Source organism: Anomaloglossus baeobatrachus, chromosome 4, assembly GCF_048569485.1.
Source record: "Anomaloglossus baeobatrachus isolate aAnoBae1 chromosome 4, aAnoBae1.hap1, whole genome shotgun sequence".
NCBI classification, from domain to species: Eukaryota; Metazoa; Chordata; class Amphibia; order Anura; family Aromobatidae; genus Anomaloglossus; species Anomaloglossus baeobatrachus.
This window is the reverse complement of record NC_134356.1, coordinates 410,706,115-410,728,824: the sequence shown is the minus strand read 5'-3', so window position 1 is coordinate 410,728,824 and position 22,710 is coordinate 410,706,115. Positions and strand designations below refer to the sequence as shown.

Genomic DNA, 22,710 nt, shown 5'->3' with positions numbered 1-22,710 from the left:
TCCCAAAATGGGGCCTTTATAACCATCCAACATTGTACTAGGTGAATTATTTTGTGCTATTACATGATGAATTCTACCAAGACAATATGGCAGCTTAATCCTCATTCAGAACAGACATCAGTTTAGCAACCCTGCAATCATCAGAAAACAATATATCTGCAGCATTTACTGATTGTAATAAACCTTTCCAGAGCAAAGCCTCTTTTTTATTAGACTGTTTTAAAGGAATAAATTGGTGATGACAGACAGGACAATGTTACAGCATCTTAAATAACAATTGGAATTTAATTATTGTGAAAAGCTTTGTTTCTTGTATAGCATGGGGACCAGAAGCCTGCATCATAGTTCATAGGTCTTGTTGATCTGCCCTTGAGGATGATTTTCCTATTCTATCTATGTTGTTTTAAAGTCTTGTTGATTTTATATCATGCTAGTTTCTTGAAAACCATGAGGAATTAAAATTATGCATGTGTATTAGGAAATTGCACAACTTTTTGCTATGCAAGACTTATTTTTTTCTACTCAAAAAAGGATCATCCAAAACTAACAACATATAAATTATTGCAGCTAATGGTGTTTCTTGGTAGAATTTTATTAAAGGGAACCTTACAGCAGATTCATTCTGAATCAGAAAGTGGCTGCATTATTGGAGCCATGTGAGATTTACTCACTATGCGACATTTCAGAGAAAATGTCATGTGTCTCAAATGACTAGTCTGAAGCAGGACCCCAATGACTTCTCCCCTCCCTGCACCTGTAAACTGGCAGGTCTCTCCCTATGTGAGAGTAAATACCGAAGTGTATCAGAGTAAAATGTGTTCGGGCAGCTTGAATTTGTAGTCAGATTTCCTTTTGTTATTCAAAAGAGGTGTTAAAAAATAAACATTTAACTGGCTTCAACTGAACACTACTTCAGCGCATATTAATCCACATATTGTAAGGTCACATTCTTATAGTATGTCCAATTACCTAATGAAACTGTTGTGGAGACACGACGATCAATGTGTTCTTCAGTCCACTGGCCTGGCTGTCTTCAGAAAGACTGCACGGACCAGGGCTCATCCAACTGAACACTCGCACTCCTACCCCGTGGGCAGAACACTACTCAGACAACACAGCGTGAGGGAACCACACATTGGTAAAACTTTATTGGTTCACCAACAAGCAAAAACATACAGTACATTCCCAGCAAGAACCCAAGGTGGTACAAGCAACAGTCTCATCCTTCCACTGGCCTGCCAGGGGTTAGAATCTTTGTGACTTTGGGGCTTCCAGTGCCAACTATCCTAAATAACAGCACCTCAGTTTTGGCGGGCACCCAGTGAGAGGAGATGCTGGCAAGTTTAGGAAGCTGACAGAGCACAGCAAGGTATCTAGCCAGGAGACCGAATTGTCCCAAACTGGGTTCTCCAAGCAAATTTGTTGGGTCAGCTTGAATTAGTGAAGCAATTCTGTGATTCTCCAGCTAGAACCATAGATCCTAGGCTGAAAGCCTGTAGAATTACTCTTGAAGCGGTTCTGTAATTCTCCAGAACTGTAGCTCTTAGGCTGAAATCTTGTATAAAAACCACCTGGTGACAGAAGCAAGGACCTTTTCTACCTCTCAGTTCTCATTTCAGGGTATTGTGTCTTATAGGATTGGTTGCTAGTTCCATCCGACTGCATCATTTTCTTTTATTATGTGGTCAAGGGGGCTGAGGCAATATACATTTAACAGACAATCCGCATTTAACAGACAACAGGGCTCTGATCAGTCTGACATGAGACAATGGATAATGTTTTTTGATTTAGCAAACAAAGGAACCATATTTCTGGCCTATTTAAAAACAGTTTACCCCCACACAAGTGACCAGATGCTGTCGTCACAACTGTATCACTACTTGGAATTATTTTTAGGAATGTTGACTTCACGATATTCCCAGAATCTAGTAAATATTTTGGTGCTGGATATTATAAGCTTAGTTTCACATCTATTTTGTAGTGCCCATTTGCAATATGCAGTGTCGATAACACTCCCAGCATGTATATCAAAAGTATTTACTGGTTCTATTCACTTGACAGAGGCCAAGAGTGGTCTTTTGTCCTTTTTTGAGCTGGCATATATCACGTATATCAGTATTTGCTGTATCCTGAGGTATCTAGTAAACAAAAAAAAAATACACTGTAATATGTTTGTTTTTTTTACATTGAAAGCTTTTTTTTTAACATTGAGGTGATAGATGCCCCAGTATGCTTATTCAGAGGCATTTGTGAAAGTATTCTTTGCAAGATTCTTTGTTAGATTCCCGACATCTCATTTGTTACACTCATAAACCTTGCCCAACTCACTGTTGTATAATTTGCTCAAATTTGTTAATAGACATTCATTCTTTGGTCGATGTTAAAGTGTCTTTTGTATGAAAAGAATTGGAGATAATTCACTTCTGCAGGCGTAGTAAGGAAATATCAACTATTACATGATTTTAATTACGAAGAATAAAATGTCATATCAGGATTTTCATAGTAATTCTCAGGTACGTTGACTCTTGATTAACCTGAAATCCAAATGTACTGGGCATACTGTTCAACACAACGGGATGTAGATAATCTCATATATCACATAATTGCCATGATCGTTCTTGATATCCCTGTCACTCATAAAAAAAGCATGATTTACGATCTTTGTGGTTTTTCTGTTAGAAAATGGAACTCCCCAATCTCTACGTGCCACCTGGGAGTACATTAATTTGCTTGGCATTGATTTATTATCAAGACATTAAAGAGTAAGAGAGCTGTGGGAGATGTAACATTAAAGGCTTATGTAGGTGAGAGAAGAATGAGAAGAACAATCTCCGAGAGGTATAAGATCGCTATAACGGAATATTACTCTTCTGCATAAAAATTAGGAATCGGAAGCCAAGAATTGTAGCGGAATATGTGTTCCCCTATATTTATAATCTAGTTCCTCATTAGAAACTCAATTGTTATATTTTGTAAAATAAAAGCAATAGCTAATAATATTTTATTTATGAAAAATGGTTTATAGACCACGAATGAAGGACTTCCACACAAGTGTAAATCTGCCATTTCCGACTTAATCGCAGTTCTTAAAGATGTCACAAACCGGTCTGAACTCTGGATAACCTTAGAACGAGACTAGCAGATTATATTAGAATGGTTGAGTACTGATTGAGTAATAAAAATGCAGCATTTAATAATGTCTCAGATAAATAATAAAAAGCCGTGGCTGAATCCTCATTAAATAGCTAGTTAGTTATGTCACCACATTGCGCATATTAATTTTCTAGCGTTATTCCATTGTTGTACAATTGGCTCAGTATCTTAAATAAAAGATATAGTCTTGTTTTCTCTATTAAATATACATGCCCTACAACGTAGGTTGTGTTTTTAGGAACTGAGGGACAAAAACGGTCCTAAAAACGTATCTAGTACAATAGTACTATAATATGTATATGGTAGAGGCTTTTGTGAAGGACATATATTTTTTGAAAAACATAGCAAAACAACAAACAAGCAAAATGTAATTGTTTATAGAAACATTAGAGTGAAAGGCATGTAATTATATTACATTCATAAAACTAGTGTAAAATATTTGGGGAATTGGAAATGTATTATTCTCCATACTGAACACTGAAAGCCCCTTGTAAGAAACCTTTGCATCTACCGGGACCATGTAGTCAGCCAGTGTTGTCCCCCAGAGTACTGTGGTGGGGATGCAGTCTTGCCCTTTGCAATTTGATGCCTTGAATTATTTTGCTCCATACTGAATGTAAGCTCCGTGACTTTCGCCTTTGCTTTTGTATTTCAGGTTAATCTGCAGGTGCTCTTCCTATTTCTGGAAAAAATCAGTGTAATTCCTTTGACATTTTCAAAGACTGAAAACTGTTTTAAATCAACAGTAACATTTTAGTAACTTAAATACATATATTTAGGTTTATAAGAGTCAGATATGACACCTCATTTAATGCCCTTGATGGCACTAAATGTAGCAGGCACCAAGTAATACAAAGTGTGTGCCTGCACTTATATTAGTGGACCAGAGAGGAACCTAAACTACAACTGTATATGTAGCAATTTAGGAATCACTGGTATTGTATGTATCATTACGATGGATTTATTAGGCTTTTTGTTTAAAGTGGTTGGAGGAGGCTCATAATATCTTTGTTGTGCATTTCAAGCAAATTTAATTCTACAGGCCACAAAGTGGTTCTCTCACACAGAAATGTATCACCTATCTACAGGATAGTTTATAAGTGTAAAGATCCCTACCAATCCCTAGAACGGTGGTCCCAAAGTAAATTTTGTAGTGATGAGTATATGAAACGACTGCTATATTCCAACTTTATAGTAATGGTGGTTGCACATGCTCAATAACCCTTCTAACATGCAGATGACTTTGGGACCCCAATTTTAAATATCAGAGTTCATTCTAGTAGTCAGACCCCGAGTGATCACATTTTTATTACTTATCCTGTGGATTTGTGATATATGTTTCTTTATCAGACCACACCTGATATCGTATACGTAAGGCTACTTCTACATGGCTTAACCTCTTCACTTAACTTCTTGACCGGTACGTAATAGGCCATGTACAGTGAGAACGGAAAGTAGTCAAACCCGTTTAAATTTTTCACTCTTTGTTTCATTGCAGCCATTTGGTAAATTCCAAAAAGTTCAATTTTTTCTCATTAATGTACACTCTGCACCCCATCTTGACAGAAAAAAACAGAAATGTAGAAAATTTTTGCAAATTTAGTAAACAAGAAAAACTGAAATATCACATGGTCATAAGTATTCAGACCCTTTGCTCAGTATTGGGTATAAGCACCCTTTTGAGTTAGTACAGCATGAGCATGATGCTGCCACCACCATGTTTCACTGTTGGAATTGTATTGGGCAGGTGATGAGCTGTGCCTGGTTTTCTCCATACATACTGCTTAGAATTATCACTAAAAAGTTCTATCTTCGTCTCATCAGATCAGAGAATCTTATTTCTCATAGTCTGGAGTCCTTCATGTGTTTTTTTGCAAACTCTGTGCGGGCTTTCATATGTCTTGCACTGAGGAGAGTCTTCCGTTGGGCCACTCTGCCACAAAGGCTCGACTGCTATAAAGACCCTAATGAAGGATTAGAACCATCTTAAGGAGGATCACAAGGAAATGGACAGCATGTGACTTAAATATAAGTGTCTGAGCAAAGGGTCTGAATACTTATGACCATGTGATATTTCAGTTTTTCTTGTTTAATAAATTTGCCACAAAGATGGGGTGCAGAGTGTACATTAATGTTAAAAAAATAACTTTTAAATTTACCAAATGGCTGCAATGAAACAGAGTGCAAAATTGAAAGGGGTCTGAATACTTTCCGTACCCACTGTATATCCCTTTAATGAGGGCTTGCTCAGCTAGACCACATGTTTCCCCCTATATGTCGGCTGATCTGATCAGCCAACATGTGCAGCTAACAGGCACAGATGGATGAGTTCCACCTGTGCCTGTTAACTAGTTAAATCACACTGCCAATCTCTGATAGCGGGATATAACACACGCTGTCGGGGATCTCATCATTCCTGACCCCCCCCGTCGGCCCCCCCATGACATTATCATGAAGTAATAATGGGTTGTCATGCCAGCTGGGTGGTCATCTGATGAACCCTGTCACTGTCATGATGTAGTTCCTGTAAATGCCGGCGGACTGCCAGCATTCACAGATCAGCATTTCTGCTGTACAAAAAGAGCGTAACGAGAAAAAAAAAATTAAAAAAAAGCCAGAATTACATTTGTTTGGTCTCCACAACATTGCAATATAATGCAATAAGAGATGTTCAAAACATGTATTGGGAAGGAATCATTGAGTGAATGGTGGAGGTGGAAGGATCAGTCAGAGGGGAAGCCTCAACAATACTGCAGTCAAGGGTATATCCAAGACTTTAACAAAAAAAAGTACCTAAGCACTAATAGGCAGGAAGTTGCTAACTATCTGCCTGTTCTGTACAACGACATTTTTCACCAGCACAGAGCAGTCACAGACCACACCTGCCGGCGATACATTGGTTTCTTCAACAGTATGTGTTCTTCTTTTCTGGTCTGCTCTATGGATGGGGCATGACAGCCAATGTCATGGTGATTGACCACTGGGTCCCTGCTTCCTAACTAGGGGAGATGGCTGTCAATCAGCATGACATCGGCTGTTCCGCCCCACCTGTCAAGTGGATGAGAATCCGCTGTTCTGTTGTTGTGACGTCAGCGGAAGCTGCAGAATCGCCGGCAGGAGCAGTCAGTGACCGTTCTGTGCTGGTTAACAACTGCTCCGGACAAACAGGCAGGTAGTTACCAACAACTTGCTTGTTAGTGCTTAGGCATATTTAAAAAAAGTAAAAAATGTCTCGTATATACTCATTAAGTAGTCTACAAAAGCCACGTATCATATCACATATATTTTTCTTAAATATTTATAGCCTACAATTATTTTTCAGTATTTAATGAAGTTTTGCATTACATTGAAAAGTGTTGGATGTATTCAGCAAAATCCTCAGTTATCTATGGAGCAGAATTGGTTGATTCTGACCAAAGGCCGGTACTGATACGCCTGTCAGAGCGTACAATCCCGGCTGGCAGGGCAACCAGCAGCATTTTCAGGCTTCACCCAATATGCTCCAGTAAATACTATCCTAACAGGGCTCAGATGACTGACTTACCAGAGCCGCAGCTCCAGCAGCACTGACACGAAGAGCTTCAGGCTGTTTTCATGGTGATAATGAAGAGATTTGGATAATAAAAGGTACCATAACTCTGAATTACTATCTTAAGGAATAAGAGATGTCTGGAAGTCTAGAAGGGACATTATATACTCTATTTTTCTTGGCAATCATTGCCAATATCTGCTAGGGAGAAAAGCAATTATTCTCATATGTTAACATGATAAAACATTAATGAAGCTTGCTGAAAGGACTCTGGGAACAGAAAAAAAGATTAACCCATTGTGCGATCCTATTTTCTTTTGCATTCTGCTCAGGAGTCTGCTAGCTGCATATGCTGTGCTAGAGTACACGTCCGCGTGGCTGTAGGCTGCCAGTCACACAGTGTTTAGGTTTTGTTTCATATTTGATAACTGTGTTGAAGACACCAATCTGATGGGCTAAATCCTGTTTGTCATGCGTGGGAGTAGCTGTTCCCTTTCTGGCTCTGTTGCTGCCCTTCTGAAGCCAAGCTAATTAGGTGAAGCTGGATCCGGGCCTCTGAATTTTCTGGCTCTTTTCAATGTGGTTACTAGAAGCCACTGTCTTTCTCACTTGGGCTCCTTCCATGTTATTATCTGAGACATTTTGTATATTTCCATTTAACTTTAAAGCAGCTGAATTCAACCTGTGGCTCCCTGGGCTGTTCTACAACTATAACTCATATTAATATGCTTCAGTCTGGGTATAATAAGAGATGGAGTTTCACAACAGCGAATAGTAACAGGTTGGAAAAATGGAAAGAGTTACTCATAAAACACGTTAGGAACAGAATATCTAGTACAAATGAATCTGTCACGACGGACAGGAGTCAGCAACAGTATATGGTATAATAGTACTAATGGAATAATGCTATTAATGTTGAACCCTTTATTACAATCTTTTGTTTACAAGGACTGACTCAACTGACAACCATTGTACAGACCACATTCACAAGAAAACAGGGTCTACACTCTGTATATAAATTCAGTTCATTCATAATACTCACTACGGAGTATGTATAATAGATAGATACATAGATAGATAGATTTTATATAATTGCCTTCATAACAGCATAAAAACATACATAGTTACATAGGTTGAAAAAAGACCTAGGTCCATCTAATTCAACCTTCTTCCACCAAATATATATTTTGTCATTAACCAACAATGTTCTATGTACTGAGGAAATCATCCAGCCTTATATTAAAAGTTGATATTTTGTCAGCCATTACTACCTCTTGTGGTAGGGCATTCCACAGTCTGACTGCTCTAACTGTAAAAAGCCCGTTCCTATTTAGCTGCCGGATTCGCCTTTCTTCCACTCGCAGTGAGTGCCTCCTGGCCCTTGTGTTGTCTTTAAAAGGAATAAGCCAAGTGCCAGTCCTTTATATTGACCACACATGTATTTCTACATATAAATGAGATCTCCTCTGAGACGTCTTTTTTCTAAGCTAAACAAATCCAACTTTTTCAACCTCTCATCATATGGGAGGCCTTCCATTCCTGTTAATAATCTAGTTGCCCGCCTTTGAAATTACTCTATCTTCTTAATATCCTTTTTAAAGTTGGAGTCCAAAACTGGATCCCATATTCCATATGTGACCTTACAAGTGATTAATAGAGGTGTACCACTACATTGGGATCACGGGATTTAATCTCTGTTTTTATACACCCTAAAATTTTGTTTGCTTTAGCAGCTGCTGCCTGACATTGAGTGCTGCTGCTCAGATTACTTGTAACCAGAATATCCAAATCCTTCTCCTGTTCTGTAGTCCAGAGTTTACTTCTATTTAATGTATATGCAGCAATAAGATTACTCCATCCTATGTGCATTACTCTACATTTTGCAACATTAAATCTCATTTGCCAAGTGTCTGTCCATTCTGACATCTTATCCAGAACATTTTGTAATTTTGTACTATCAAGGTCCGTTTTTAAGATCCTACATAGTTTGGTATTGTCGGCAAAGACTGACACTTTACTATCAATCCCATCCACAAGGTCATTAATAAAGAGATTAAAAAGAATCAGTTCTAGCACAGATCCCTGCGGCACCCCACTGCTGACTATAGCCCAATTGGAGAAAGTACTATTTATGACTCTTTGTTTCCTATTTTTTTGCCAATTCCTTATCCATCTGCTTATAGTGTCCCCTAGTTTCTGCTTCTGGAGCTTTCGTATAAGGCTATCATGTGGTAAAGTATCAAATGCCTTTGCAAAGTCCAAATACATCACATTAGCTGCATTACCAATATCCAAATTTGCACTTACCTCCTCATAAATTTTCCCAGATACACTTGCACACAGTTTTTGTAGGAACTCAACAGGGAGACATCTTGGAGAACTAAGCACAGATCTTCTGTGGATGTAAGCTTGCACAAGTCCTTCTGTCTCTTCATGTTATCTCACACAAACTCAATGATGTTGAGATGATGGCTCTGTTGGGGCCTTATCATCTGTTCCAGTACTGCTTGTTTTTCTTTATACTGTAGATAGTTCCAAATGGCATTAATTATATGTTTGGGGTTATTATTCTGCTGCAAAACAAATTTGGAGCCAATCAGACACCTCCTGATGGAAAAGTATCTGTAGTTCTCAACATTGAAAAGCGAAAAATGGGCAATGTTGAGGACCATGGTTGCTTCTTTAGGCTATTGTCCTGCTGAAAGATATCATACTGCAATTACTTCTTGATTACTCCTCTGTGTAACGGTTGCCCTGACAAAAGATACCAGACTGCATTCCTGTGATTAACTGCTTGACTGCTGAAAGACACCAGTTTCTTATATAATTACTGTTCCCATGTGTTTTTTACACAAATAGCTATGCTATTTACTTGGCTTATTTGTCTGCACACCCTGCTCTTCTGCTGCTTGCTAATCTACATGTCATTTGCCAAAACCTGTATCATTGCACCGTCATCTCCCATTGTAGCTGCTCACCAGGACTATAGCTTAGAGAATTCACCTCACTAAATTAGTTCATAACAGCCATTACAAGTTGGCCCTTGTCAAAGTCACTCAGATCCTTAAACTGTCTTATTCTTCCTGGCTTTAACACATCAACTTCAATAACTGTCTGTTCATTTGCAGTTTGGTGTATCTCACCTCTTTAAAGATGCTACTGACAGGTTATTCAGTTTACCTATTTTGTTAATGTAATAGGTAATTGGATTCTTATATGTATCTATATGTAGCGCCACTGAACCCATCAGGGCAATGCTAGGTACTGCATCCTGTCAAAGATGCAGGGCCTACCCCTAGGGACCTGGAAGACCAGTGCCGGTAACATCAAAACACATGAACATCCCCAGTTTCCCTCTCCCAATCATGGGTGACTGACTAGTCTGGGACTCAATGGATGGCCACCCAGGGGTGGAGCCAGTCCAGTCCACAAGACGACAACAGGAGGAGAGAGACGGAAAGACAAGGGAGTCGGTAGTGACAGTTGAAGGGGACGGACGTGACTCCAGACCAGGTCATGTAGCAGTGACCTAGGTGGCATAGGAGAGTGGTTGCTAGAGAGGGTATAGCCAGGTACCCCTGGAACCAGAGCACCGACGGGGTACAGGGCCCTAGTTCAGGTGAACACTTCAGGCTACCTGACAAACACCTGCACAGTGAGGGGACCATCACAGACCTCACTGACCCAAGAATCCTGGGGCACTAGCAGTAAAGATAGAGCCAGGGACTGGAACAGAACCCCAACCCTACAGGGTTCACACTGTCCGTCGTACGGACCAGAGACTGCCGACAGACAGTAGGGGACCCCCCAGACGCTCCAAGCCACGGGGTTCCACCAACCAGCGAGAGGTGCCAGGGAGAGAAGCCACGAGGTTAACACACCGGCACTGGAACAAAAGGGACCAGTGGTCGAAACCAGCCATCTTCAGTGCATCTGCCTCCATATCGCTATGTGTAAACAAGAGTTGCACTGTATCCCCATCGTGTGGTCTCCCTTCTTTCTGCGCCGGATCCCCTCATCCACTCCCTGGTGCCCGGCCCTACTTGCGGAGGGCCTACCACCCAGACTGCCATCACCATCAGCCCCAGTGGTAAAAGACTATGCAGCGGCGGTTCTATCACCATAACCGCAACCCGCAAGTGGCGTCACAATTTAAATTCTTTAATCTCCCCTGTAAATAACCCCTTTTAAAAAGCAACCTCCAGTGTCACAGAACCAGGCATTGGCCATTACACAACTGTGACACAGCATCTTTGTACATATACGGCCCGGGACCGAGTACCCCATAGCCCTGGGGCGACATATATATAAACACATAAGTATCCATATTGTTATCAGGGGTACAATGATACTTTATGACAATTTCATGCATTGATTTGCATGAAAGTAACTTGACAAGAGAGAATTGCTTCATAAAGCTAAATGTAAATTTTGTCATTTACAGAGCTGTTTATTTCACACTTGGAACAGGGCACTCGTCGCCACTACCAGGGTTTGTTAAAAACAGGTTAGCTTATATGTTATGAAACCTGGCAAGCATATTGATGAAATTGATATAAAAATGTTCACAAACCTTTTCTACCAATGGACCTCAATAGCATATAGTGCATTACTATTATAATACTGCCATTTTGAGAACATAATATCTGTAGGGTATTTTTCTACTTTAAAATTCCTCATGTGCCTTTTACAGAAAAAACAACATGTTTTGTGAGAGTTTTGAAAAGAAAATTGCAGCAGCTCACCCTAGTTTTCCCCAGCTAAAAGACCTGCTGTTTAGCTGAACATAACTCCAGGAGCGAGACGCTCTCACAAGTAGGAGATCGGAGTGGGAGTAGTGTATAACTCAACAGAAAAACACTTTGTTCAGTTAAAACCCATGGAGATTTTTTTCTGTATGCCATTCATTAATACACCTTAACTGGGAGATGTTTGAATAAAATTCTCTTTGAATTGGCCAGGAATACTAAGAACCATCGTATAATGCAGCTTTTTGAAGTCTCTTAAAAAAAAGAACCAGCTCACTAGTCCATATAGTAGAAGATTTTCAAACATAGAAGCCACGCCAACCAACTGTCTCTTTATTAAAGAGGTTGTCTACTATTTTTACATTGATGGCCTATCTTTAAGATAGGTCATCAATGTCTAATCTGCCCTCGCAGATCAACTGGTTTTGGTGTCGGTGGCAGCTAGAAATGCTCAGTTCCAGAGCTGCAACATCAACCGATAATGGCCACGGCCGGACACTGCACATCCGCCTCATTGATTTGAATGGGGGGCAGCCACTATCAGGAGACAGGGCAGCTCCAAGTCTCAGCATTTCCAGCTGTCTGCTGCTGCCACCAGCACTGAGGACAACTGATCGGCGGGGGTGCGGGGTGTTAGGCGGGCTTTACACGTTGCGACATCGCTACCGATATATCGTCAGGGTCACGCCATTAGTGACGCACATCCGGCACCGGTAGCGACATCACAATGTGTAAATCCTAGCTGCGACAATGAACAAGCGCAAAAGCGTAAAAAATCGCTGATCTGTGTCACGTCGTTCATTTCCATAATGTCATTACTTCTGCAGATACGATGATGTTTTTCGTTCCTACAGCACCACACATCGCTGTGTGTGAAACCGCAGGAACAACAAACATCTCCTTACTGCGTCCACCGTCAATGCGGAAGGAAGGAGGTGGGCGGGATGTTATGTCCCGCTCATCTCCGCTCCTCCGCTTCTATTGGTCGGCCGCTTAGTGACGTGTCGGTGACGTCGCTGTGACGCCGAACGCACCTCCCCCTTGAAGGAGGGATTGTTCGGCGGTCACAGCGATGTCGCCGACCAGGCATGTGCGTGTGAAGCTGCCGTAGCGATAATGTTCGCTACGGCAGCAAGCACCAGATATCGCATGTACAACGGGGGCGGGTGCTATCGCGCTCGACATTGCTAGCAATTGCTAGCGATGTCGCAACGTGTAAAGCCCGCCTTAGACCTCAGCCGATCAGGCATTGATGACCTATCCTAAGAATAAGCTATCAATGTAAAAAGAGTGACCAACCTCCTTAAAAAATGTATCAAAATCTTTCAGGGAAATTTAGTTTGCAGAGGAGTTATTCTCAAAAAATATGATGTTCTTTTTATACTATTGGGTCACTGCATACATCACAGCATGATAAACTTAAGGAGTAAAAAATAGGAAATTTCCTTAATCTCACACTAGGATTTGTTTTTTTTTTTAGTTTTTTTTAACCTATTTATGGCCCTTTATGGTTCAGAAAAATGGCAGACATTTTCCAAATTAGCACAAAGCCAAACGACAAAAAAACCTTCAAATTTTGGTGAAATAAAATTTTTGTAAAGCTCAAATAGACTTGAAATCCACTCAAATAAATTTTTGTCTGTTAATGCAAAAGTTCGTTTGGATTGGGAAGCCCTTCAAAGGTTCTCACCACTAAAAGTAGCGCTATACCTTGCCTCTCCAAATGCGCTAATTAGTCCTATCGTTTGCCCTTATGGTACATAAGCTCCTGGGCAAATAAGCATCAAGTTCTCTTGCTCCAAGTAGCTAAGCGTTTGGTGACAGTAACCATAAGGGGGCACCATTTTAATAATTGTTCATAGTAGGTATAGTCACCTAAGAGGTTTCTAATAAGCTGTCATTTTAGGGTATACAATATTTTTTTCAATAAAGTTGACGAAAAAATGATTAAACTAAATGTTCTATTATTTCTAGTTGAAGAAACGTATTTGAATTCTGTCCTATGTTTCTGTTCTATGTATTTTGCAATCATTAGAAGCCTGGCAGGAATGATATGTCATCGTATTTGTTTATTCTGCATTGAGTAGTAATGAGAGTTTCTTTTACTGTCATGTTATGTCACTACGTTGGTCTTATCTTTGACATTAGCAAAAACATTGGAAAGTAGAAAACTTGAGAGAAAGAAGCTAGTTCTTTATAAGATTGCTCATATTTCTGTGCTACTTGTCTCTTAAAAGTATTCTTCTAAGTCTTCACTGGGAAAGAGCTAATTGCTAAAGATTAAATAAATGTACAAGTTTATTATTAGCTCAATATAATTTCCTAGCAACCAATTCATTCAGTACATATTCTGTACCTGACAACACAGTTAGGGGCACTTTACACACTACGACATCGCAAGCCAATGCTTGCGATGCCGAGCACGATAGTCCCCGCCCTCGTCGCAGCTGCGATATCATGGTGACAGCTGCTGTAGCGAACATTATCGCTACGGCAGCTTCACATGCACTTACCTGCCCTGCGACGTCGCTCTGGCCGGCAAACCGCCTCCTTATTAAGGGGGCGGGTCGTACGGCGTCATAGCGACGTCACACGGCAGGTGGCCAATAGGAGCGGAGGGGCAGAGCTGAGCGAGACATAAACATCCCGCCCACCTTCGCATAGCCGGCGTGAGCCGCAGGACGCAGATAAGGTGATGTTCCTCGCTCCTGCGGCTTCACACACAGCGATGTGTGCTGCCGCAGGAACGAGGAACAACATTGTAACATCGGTCCTTCCGAAATTATGGAAATGACCGGCGCTACACCGATGATACGATTTGGATGTTTTTGCGCTCCTAATGGTATAAAAAAGGATTTACACACTACGATATCGCCGGATGTGCGTCACTTTCGATTTGACCCCACCGACATCGCAGCTGCAATGTCATAGTGTGCAAAGTGTCCCTTAGGCTTCATTGACATATTTTACATGATAAACCAATGTGCCGTACGTATAGATAACTTTTCTATGCACTGATTTAGCCAGTGGGATTTGCATGTTCTGTTTCACAAAATATAGAATATTTACATAAATTGTATTCCATCAGTCACTTTATTGAAAATTGGAAATTGTATATTTTCTACAAAAAACAGTGATGTGAAAGAAACAACTTTTACATTTGGGTTTGTCTTTATAGACCTCACTTGTCCTGTACAGCATGACGTGCTGCCGAGAACTATGATCTTTCAAGAAAACCAAAAGATCATTTTACTTAATTAACAAGGATTTGGCTTATTCATTAGCTAATCAGTAGCCTATTTACACTACTCAATTTTTTGGGAAAAGAATGTTCCTATTTTCCTATAATCCTGCGCTGCAAATGCATCTTTAGATTGGAATACTTTAGACTGGATCCTGAGAGCATTGTCCACCATATTTTGTATACTAACCAGATTATCAGTGGGCCTTGATCTGTATTCTGGATACCTTAAATCTTTTTAAACAATCTTCTCCTAACTCATAAGCACACATGATGTGAATCGTAGCAGAGGAACAATCAATTACAGATTTTGAAGGCAACTTAAAGTTATACTTATGCTGATGGGTCCTTTTAAAAATAATATAATATGTTATTGATTTTTTTTTGTGACCAGTAAAAATAATTTCCAAGGTTGGAACAGTGATAGTAAAAGTAGTTGGCAATTGTAGAATAATAATTATTCCACTCCAATCCTACTTATTAAAGGGAAGGTGTCATCCAAAAAAAAAATGTCAATAACTGAAAAAATGTAAAGTATAAATGTTTTAATGTTATGTCTAAATATTATTATTTGTTTTTAATTGAGCAAAATATATAAAAAAAAAAAATAAATAAATAAATAAATTTGATATTTTCCACTCTTAAACACTAGGAGGAGCAGCTGGTGAAATCCTGCTGTAGAACTACTGTAGAACTAGCTCACATTACAGCTGCAGAAAAAGTGGGCAGAATCTGCTCTCCTATGTGTGATGTCACAGCTCCCCCTACCAACCTGGGTGTTTCCAAAAGGATAAGAGAGAATGAAGTTTAGGGACACAGTGCGGAGCCATTTTGTTGGTAACCGCAAAGAGTTCCTAATGTCTAAAGTGTCACTAAGGACAGCAGCATAGTGCTACCCACATAGCGCTCTGCACGCCCCGTACCAGTAATGGTCTGCTGCACACACGCCCACCTGCAATGCTCTGCCACATGCCCACCTGCAATACTCTGCTGCATGCACGCGCACAATGCTCTGCCACATGCACACACGCAATGATCTGCCGAACACATGCCCGCAATGCTCTGCTACATGCATGCCCGCAATGCTCTGCAGCACGCATGCCTGCAATACTCTGCCGCATGCATGCCCGCAATGCTCTGCCGCACGCACACCTGTGTATATCCTCCACTGTATACCACGCTCCTCAGTATACCGCACTCTTCAGTACGCCACCCTGCACTGTATACCACGCTCTGCTGTATTCTGTACTCCACTGTATTCTGTGCTTTGCTGTATTCTGCCATATACTGTGCTCCTCAGTATACTGTGCTCTGCTAAGCTGAGGAGTGGAGGCCCAGAGTGAGCAGTGGGGGGTGGCTGCGACGGGAACAGCGGTGAGGAGAGCGGGAAGTGGCGGCGGCGGGGGGGAGTGGCAGGGGGTAATCGACCCGGTGCCGGTACTCACACATCCCGATCGGGTGACAAGCAGCATACACTGTGGGCTCCACAAAGATGGCGCAAATCTCCTCCCTCTGTGGTGATCTGGACAGCCCAGGTGGCATGTCCAGCTCACAGAAGGGAACTATCCGTGTTCAGTCTAGGGGTCGGAGCTCGTCTATCATACCCAATGCCCAGGGCGCTGCCGTATTTGAGATGTGTAACTGTCGTTACACACAGTAAATCCAAGATGGCAAGCCCCAGTGTTTCAGTAAACCTAGAATTAAATAAAAAGTAAATAAACAGTGAATTTAATTTAGTATTAAAAATTCTTGATTTCATAATCACTATTATTAATACAGAAATAAAAAAATGTGACAGCTTAACTTTAAACACAGTGATGTATGATACATCTTTTGTCACAGAAATGATTAACGTTAAAGACCCATTGTAATGCAACAATATATATATATATATATACTGTATTTATATATATATGTCTATATATATATATATATATATATATATATATATATATATATATATATATATATATATACGTATACACAGCGTATATAGATAGATCTAGATACATATATACATATATATATATATATATACTAGAAGGTGGCCCGATTCTACGCATCGGGTATTCTAGAATTTACGTATTGTGTAGTTCATGTATGATTTTTGTTATATATATATATATATATATATATAGAGATGTTGTTGTGTGTAGTTACCAAGTGTTTGTGTAGGCGCTGTACATGTTCTGGGTGTTGTCTGGGTGTGGCGGGGGGTGAGAGCGGTGTTGTATGTGTGTTGCGTGTGTTGCGTTGTTTGTGGAGCGCTGTGTGTCTGTAGCGTTGTGTGTGTGTGTTGCGCGGTTTGTGTGTGTGTGGTGTGTTTTGGGGGGAGGTATGTTTTGTGCAATGTGTGTGTTGTGCGGTATGTGCGTATATTTGTGTGTGCCGCGGTGTTTGTGTGTTGGGTGTTGTGTGTGTGCAGCGTTGTCTGTATGTGTGGGTGTCTGTGTAGGGCAGTTGTTTGTGGTTCCCAGTGTGTGTGTGTGTGTGTGTGTGTGGTGTGTTGTGCAGTGCGCGTGTGTGTGTGTGTGTGTGCATCAGCCTCTCTTCTCTCAGCCTACCTCTCCCAGCCTCCCTCCTCCCAGCCTCCCTCAGCATCAGCCTCCCTCTCCCAGCCTCCCCAAGCATCAGCCTCCACCAGCATCAGCCTCTCTCCTTCCAGCCTCCCCCAGCATCAGCCTCCGCCAGCATCAGCCTCTCTCCTTCCAGCCTCCTCCAGCATCAGCCTCCCTCTCCCAGCCTTCCCCAGGATCAGCCTCTCTCCTCCCAGCCTCCGTCCTCCCAGCCTTCCCCAGCATCAGCTTTCCCCTCCCAGCCTCCCTCAGCATCAGCCTTCCCCAGCATCAGCCTCTCTCCTCCCAGCCTCAGCTTCTCTCCTTCCAGCCTCCCCCAGCATCAGCCTCTCTCCTTCCAGCTTCCCTCAGCATCAGCCTCCCCTTCCCAGCCTTCCCCAGGATCAGCCTCTCTCCTCCCAGCCTCCCCCTCCCAGCCTCCCTCAGCATCAGCCTTCCGCTCCCAGTCTCCCCCAGCATCAGCCTCCCCATGCATCAGCCTCTCTCCTTCCAGCCTCCCCCAGCATCAGCCTCCCCTTCCCAGCCTTCCCCAGGATCAGCCTCTCTCCTCCCAGCCTCCTTCCTCTCAGCCTCCCTCAGCATCAGCCTTCCGCTCCCAGTCTCCCCCAGCATCAGCCTCCACCAGCATCAGCCTCTCTCCTTCCAGCCTCCCCCAGCATCAGCCTCTCTCCTTCCAGCCTCCCTCAGCATCAGCCTCCCGTTCCCAGCCTTCCCCAGGATCATCCTCTCTCCTCCCAGCCTCCTTCCTCCCAGCCTCCCTCAGCATCAGCCTTCCCCTCCCAGTCTCCCCCAGCATCAGCCTCCCCAAGCATCAGCCTCCACCAGCATTAGCCTCCACCAGCATTAGCCTCTCTCCTTCCAGCCTCCCCCAGCATCAGCCTCCCCAAGCATCAGCCTCCACCAGCATCAGCCTCCCTCGTCCCAGCCTCCCCCTCCCAGCCTCCCCCAGCATCAGCCTCTCTCCTCCCAGCCTTCCCCATGATCAGCCTCTCTGTTCCCAGCCTCCTCCAGCACGCCGTGCTCCTCTGCCGACACTCACACACCCGATCGCATCCACTCACACACACCCGATCGCATCCACTCACACACACCCGATCGCATCCACTCACAAACACACAGACACTGACGATATCGCACATACGCGCTTATACTCACAACATCCGGAGGTATCACATGCTTCTGGCCATGTGATCCTCCCGCAGGTCCTGGAAGCTAACAGCACAGTATCGCCGCCGAGAAGCAAGCGATATCCCAGGATGTTGTGAGTATGTGGATGCGATGTGATGTGTGAGGTGTGTGTGTGAGTGTGATCTGATTTGTGTGTGTGCTGTTATGTGTGTGCTGTTATGTGTCTGTATTTTCCGCCGCTGCAGGACCTTGATGTGTGGATGCGATGTGATGTGTGTGTGATGTGTGTGTGAGTGGGAGCCGGTGTACACTGGTAACTATGATACACATCGGGTAACTAAGGGACCTTAGTTACCCGATGTGTATAATGGTTACCAGCGTTCACGGCCTCCGTCAAGATCCCAGCATCGCAAGGTTATGTCTGGCGCTGCCGGGATCCTGACGGAGCCGGTGTAGAAGCAAGCGATAACCCAGCATGTTGTGATGTGTGAGGTGTGTGTGAGAGTGAGTGTGAGAGTGAGTGTGATCTGATGCGTGTGTGTGTACTCACCTGGGAGTCGCGGCTCCGTGTCAGTTGGGCCAGAGCGAGAGTGCATTGCGTGAGGGGGGCGGGGCCTGCAGAGAGCCGGGGAGAGAGGCCAATCCGTGTGGGGGGGCGGGGCCATGGCGAGCCCAGCGGCCAATCAGCTTTGTGTCACCGTAAGGACACAATTTCGGAGCATGACAGACAGACAGACAGACAGACAGACAGAATAAGGCAATTATATATATAGATATAAACACAGTGTATATAGATAGATCTGGATACATATATATATATATACATACAGATAAATATATAGATGTATACCGTGTATATATATATATATATATATATATGTATGTGTATATATATATATATATATATACATACACACATGCACACACAGATATGTAGATATATATATATATACATATATATACTATATATATATATATATATATATATATATACATCCACATATTATACATGTTATCCTGGTATCATCACAAAACAAAATCTTAGGAGATACAGGAGTATTGAAGGACAGATGTAAGAGTTGATATTGACTAAGGAAACATCCCTAATAGATTAGATTTTGCTGAGATCGCAGTGTAGCGCCCCAGAAAGAACTGTGGAAAAGATAAGGCTTCCACGTTCTCTCCAGGCCTTTAGCCGGGGGGAATCTAATCAATAGAGACAGACAGAACCAAGCAATGAAGAGCAGCCAAATAATGAGGCAGTGGGTAAAGTCTGCTATCTTCTTACCACACGAGGTAGGACCTCAAAAGATGTTCTCCCTTGTCATTATCAAATTTATTTAGTTTACAATAATGAAATAATAAATGAGAGGCACAACATGAAAGTTATGATATATGGCCATGATACTGACTTGTTGACTTGTACATTACTGGTCAATTACTAAGTATTAAAGGCTTGCACTATTAGAAGAGTATAAATACAAATTGCTGAACATCTCCGAAGTATATAGTAATCACTTACATTGCTATGTTACAATAAAAATAATAGGAAAAAATTCCCCTGTCCCATAATATTTCTATGAAGATAAAATGATAATCATCACCAATGCTGTGCAAACGTTTTAGGCAGGTGTGTAAAAATTTGCAAGAAAGAATGCGTTCAAAAATAGTGGTTTATTTTAATCAATTAACAAAATGCAAAGTGAATGAACCAAAGAGAAATATAAATTATTTGGTGTGACCACAATTTGCCTTCAAAACAGCATCAATTCTTCTAGGTGCACCTACACAAAGTCAGGGATATAGTAGGATTATTGTCAGGTGTATGAATTACCACATATAACAAACAGGTGATAATTATCATAATTGTTTAGGTTAAGGCACAGTCATTAATAAAAGCAGAAACAGATGTGTAGGGGGGTTAAAATTGGGTGAGGAACAGCCAAGCTCTTCAAAGGTGAGGCTGTAGAAGACAGTTGCATATCACAGGTCCTACACCATGGCAAGACTGAGCACAGCAGCAAGACACAAGGTAGTTATACTGCATCAGCAAAGGCTCTCCCAGGCAAAGATTTCAAAGCAGACTGGTTTCAAGATGAGCTGTTCAAGGTGTTTTGAAAAAAAAGAGAAAAGTTCAATGTGAGAACCTTAGAAACATCATGCTTTCTTCTCTTTGAAGTGTAACATTTCCAGCATTGCCATCAGCTCAGAACTGGTAGCAACCAGTAGAACCTAGCTATACCCATCATCTGTTCGGAGAACTCTGTCAAGATGTGTATATGTTTATTATCTTATCACTTGAACCAGTACATTAATTTGTATCACCTAAAAGTTATAAATGTTTGTAATATACTTTAATCATTTGCAAATGCTGGTAATGTACATAGTCCAGATTAATAGATCTTTGCCATGCTTCTATATAGCATTATTGTGGTGTATAGAAAAACATAGTTTAAGAGATTCAGGGGATACAGACCATAACAACAAATTGCAAGCTTACTATTATTGAAACCCTAAATTGTGCTTACTGTCTCACAATCATATTGTGCCATCAAAACGTAATTCCACATATCAAGTCTAATGCAAGCTGTTCTAAAGAGAGAATGACTTCAACATAACTCCTGACACTCCCAGCCCGAAGATCGTGTGATATAAGGTGCCGCACAACCGCAATCTCTGAACTCCACCTTACACATGGATGTTAGGCTCGGTAATCATGTAATTTTAATGGGTAAGATGGAGTAAAATGCTGCCTAGAAACCTCTGGCAGTGGCTTATCTCCGTTGAAAACAAAAGGGTGAGATGTTTAAAGTCAAACTGCTTAATCCATCATCTGTCAGAGAGAGTAAGGAGGCCCCAATGCAAATTAGATGGCCAACTGGTGCTGACAAAACCGGCAAGTTAAGCCAATTGTAATATGTCTGAAGGCTTGATATGAGTGTTAGAAGACACTGGGAGAGTTGTCTGTGCGTGGGGATCCTCATGTCCTGCTCCTTTGCATCTCCATACCTAAATGTATCATCTGGTGTTGACTCCCTCAATTGCGAAGAGCTAGGTTGTGATGTGGAGCAGAAGCCTAAGCATAACAAATTCTTACACTAGACTGCTAGGATGAATCATAAGGACACTGCACTATAAGAAATTCTATAGCAAACAAGTGTGTAACCATTAAAAATGTGCCACACTTAGCAGAACGAAATCTAAAACCTTGGACTAAAATAGAACATACTATGTTTTAACTATTAAAATTGAAAAGTGCTATTACTCAAGTAGGGTTCCCAATCCCACGTCCATTGGGGCTCTTTTACACTTTTGGCATTTACCCTTCCCTAAGGTATAGTTAAAGGGAACCTGCCATCTGAAAAAAATGCTTTTAATCTGCAGATATGAAGTTAATATACAAGTTAGTAGTCTTCTGCAGCTGTCGACAGTCGCACTGAGAGCCTCGCTGCCAGGAGGAAATTAACTTCATTGGTCCCATCAGACTCCAGCTTTCAGTCATAGGGGTTTCAGTCACCACTCTATGCATAGTGAGCGGCAGCTGTAATGTCACCCCAGCAGTGACTGACAGCCAGGTCAAATAGTGACAATATGTCCTTCTATTGTGAGAATACTTTTTGGGTTTTGCTATATAGAATCTTCTAGACTTTTACACCGCAGTGCGTAGTAATTTACTGAGATACTATTATTCTTACCTAGACCATATTGTTAAAAAGAAAACTTATTAACCACAGCTTACTTTTGAACACTATGCATTTTTGTGGATATTTAGATTTTCTTTAGGTTATAATATATATTATTTAATAGAATACAATTTTCATGAATTTGTATGACTTTTTTCTTCATTTTTCTACAGCTGACAAGAGTCCCTGTGGAGTCATGTGGTCAGTACACTACTTGCAGTGATTGCCTTGGCTCTGGAGACCCACACTGCGGCTGGTGTGTGCTTCATAACACGTAAGTGACAGTCCAACCTGACTAGATATTATGTGGTATTGATTAAACCTGTGGGGGCCATGACTTCCTTAATGTTTCCTTCATTAGCATTCGATACTTCTATGTTATCAAAATACACACGTTCCTTTATCTATTATTTAGGTGTTTGCATATGTCTGTATATTTTGCTATCTAAGTATGTCTCTTCTGAAATCTTGGGAAGAGTGATTTTGTCGAAAGCCATCATTGAATGGAGTTACGACTATTGCTGGTGTCCACAGTCCTCCCATAAATGAAGAGCGTGGATTAATTTTGTTTGCATGGCCTTAATATGGGATTTGCTACAGAGTTGTAACATTTTAAGCAGCTTGAAAAACTACTTATTTTATTTTTGTATTG

General features: G+C 41.6%; 1 protein-coding gene across 1 annotated transcript in view; it reads left to right on the top strand.

The window, feature by feature from the left end:
* PLXNA4 (plexin A4) overlaps positions 1-22,710 on the top strand; it is a 1,083,593-nt gene that overhangs the window by 575,051 nt on the left and 485,832 nt on the right. Inside the window, exon 5 of the mRNA XM_075345346.1 lies at positions 22,232-22,332. Within this exon, the coding sequence (XP_075201461.1) occupies positions 22,232-22,332 (101 nt within the window). The remainder of the gene's footprint in view (positions 1-22,231; positions 22,333-22,710) is intronic.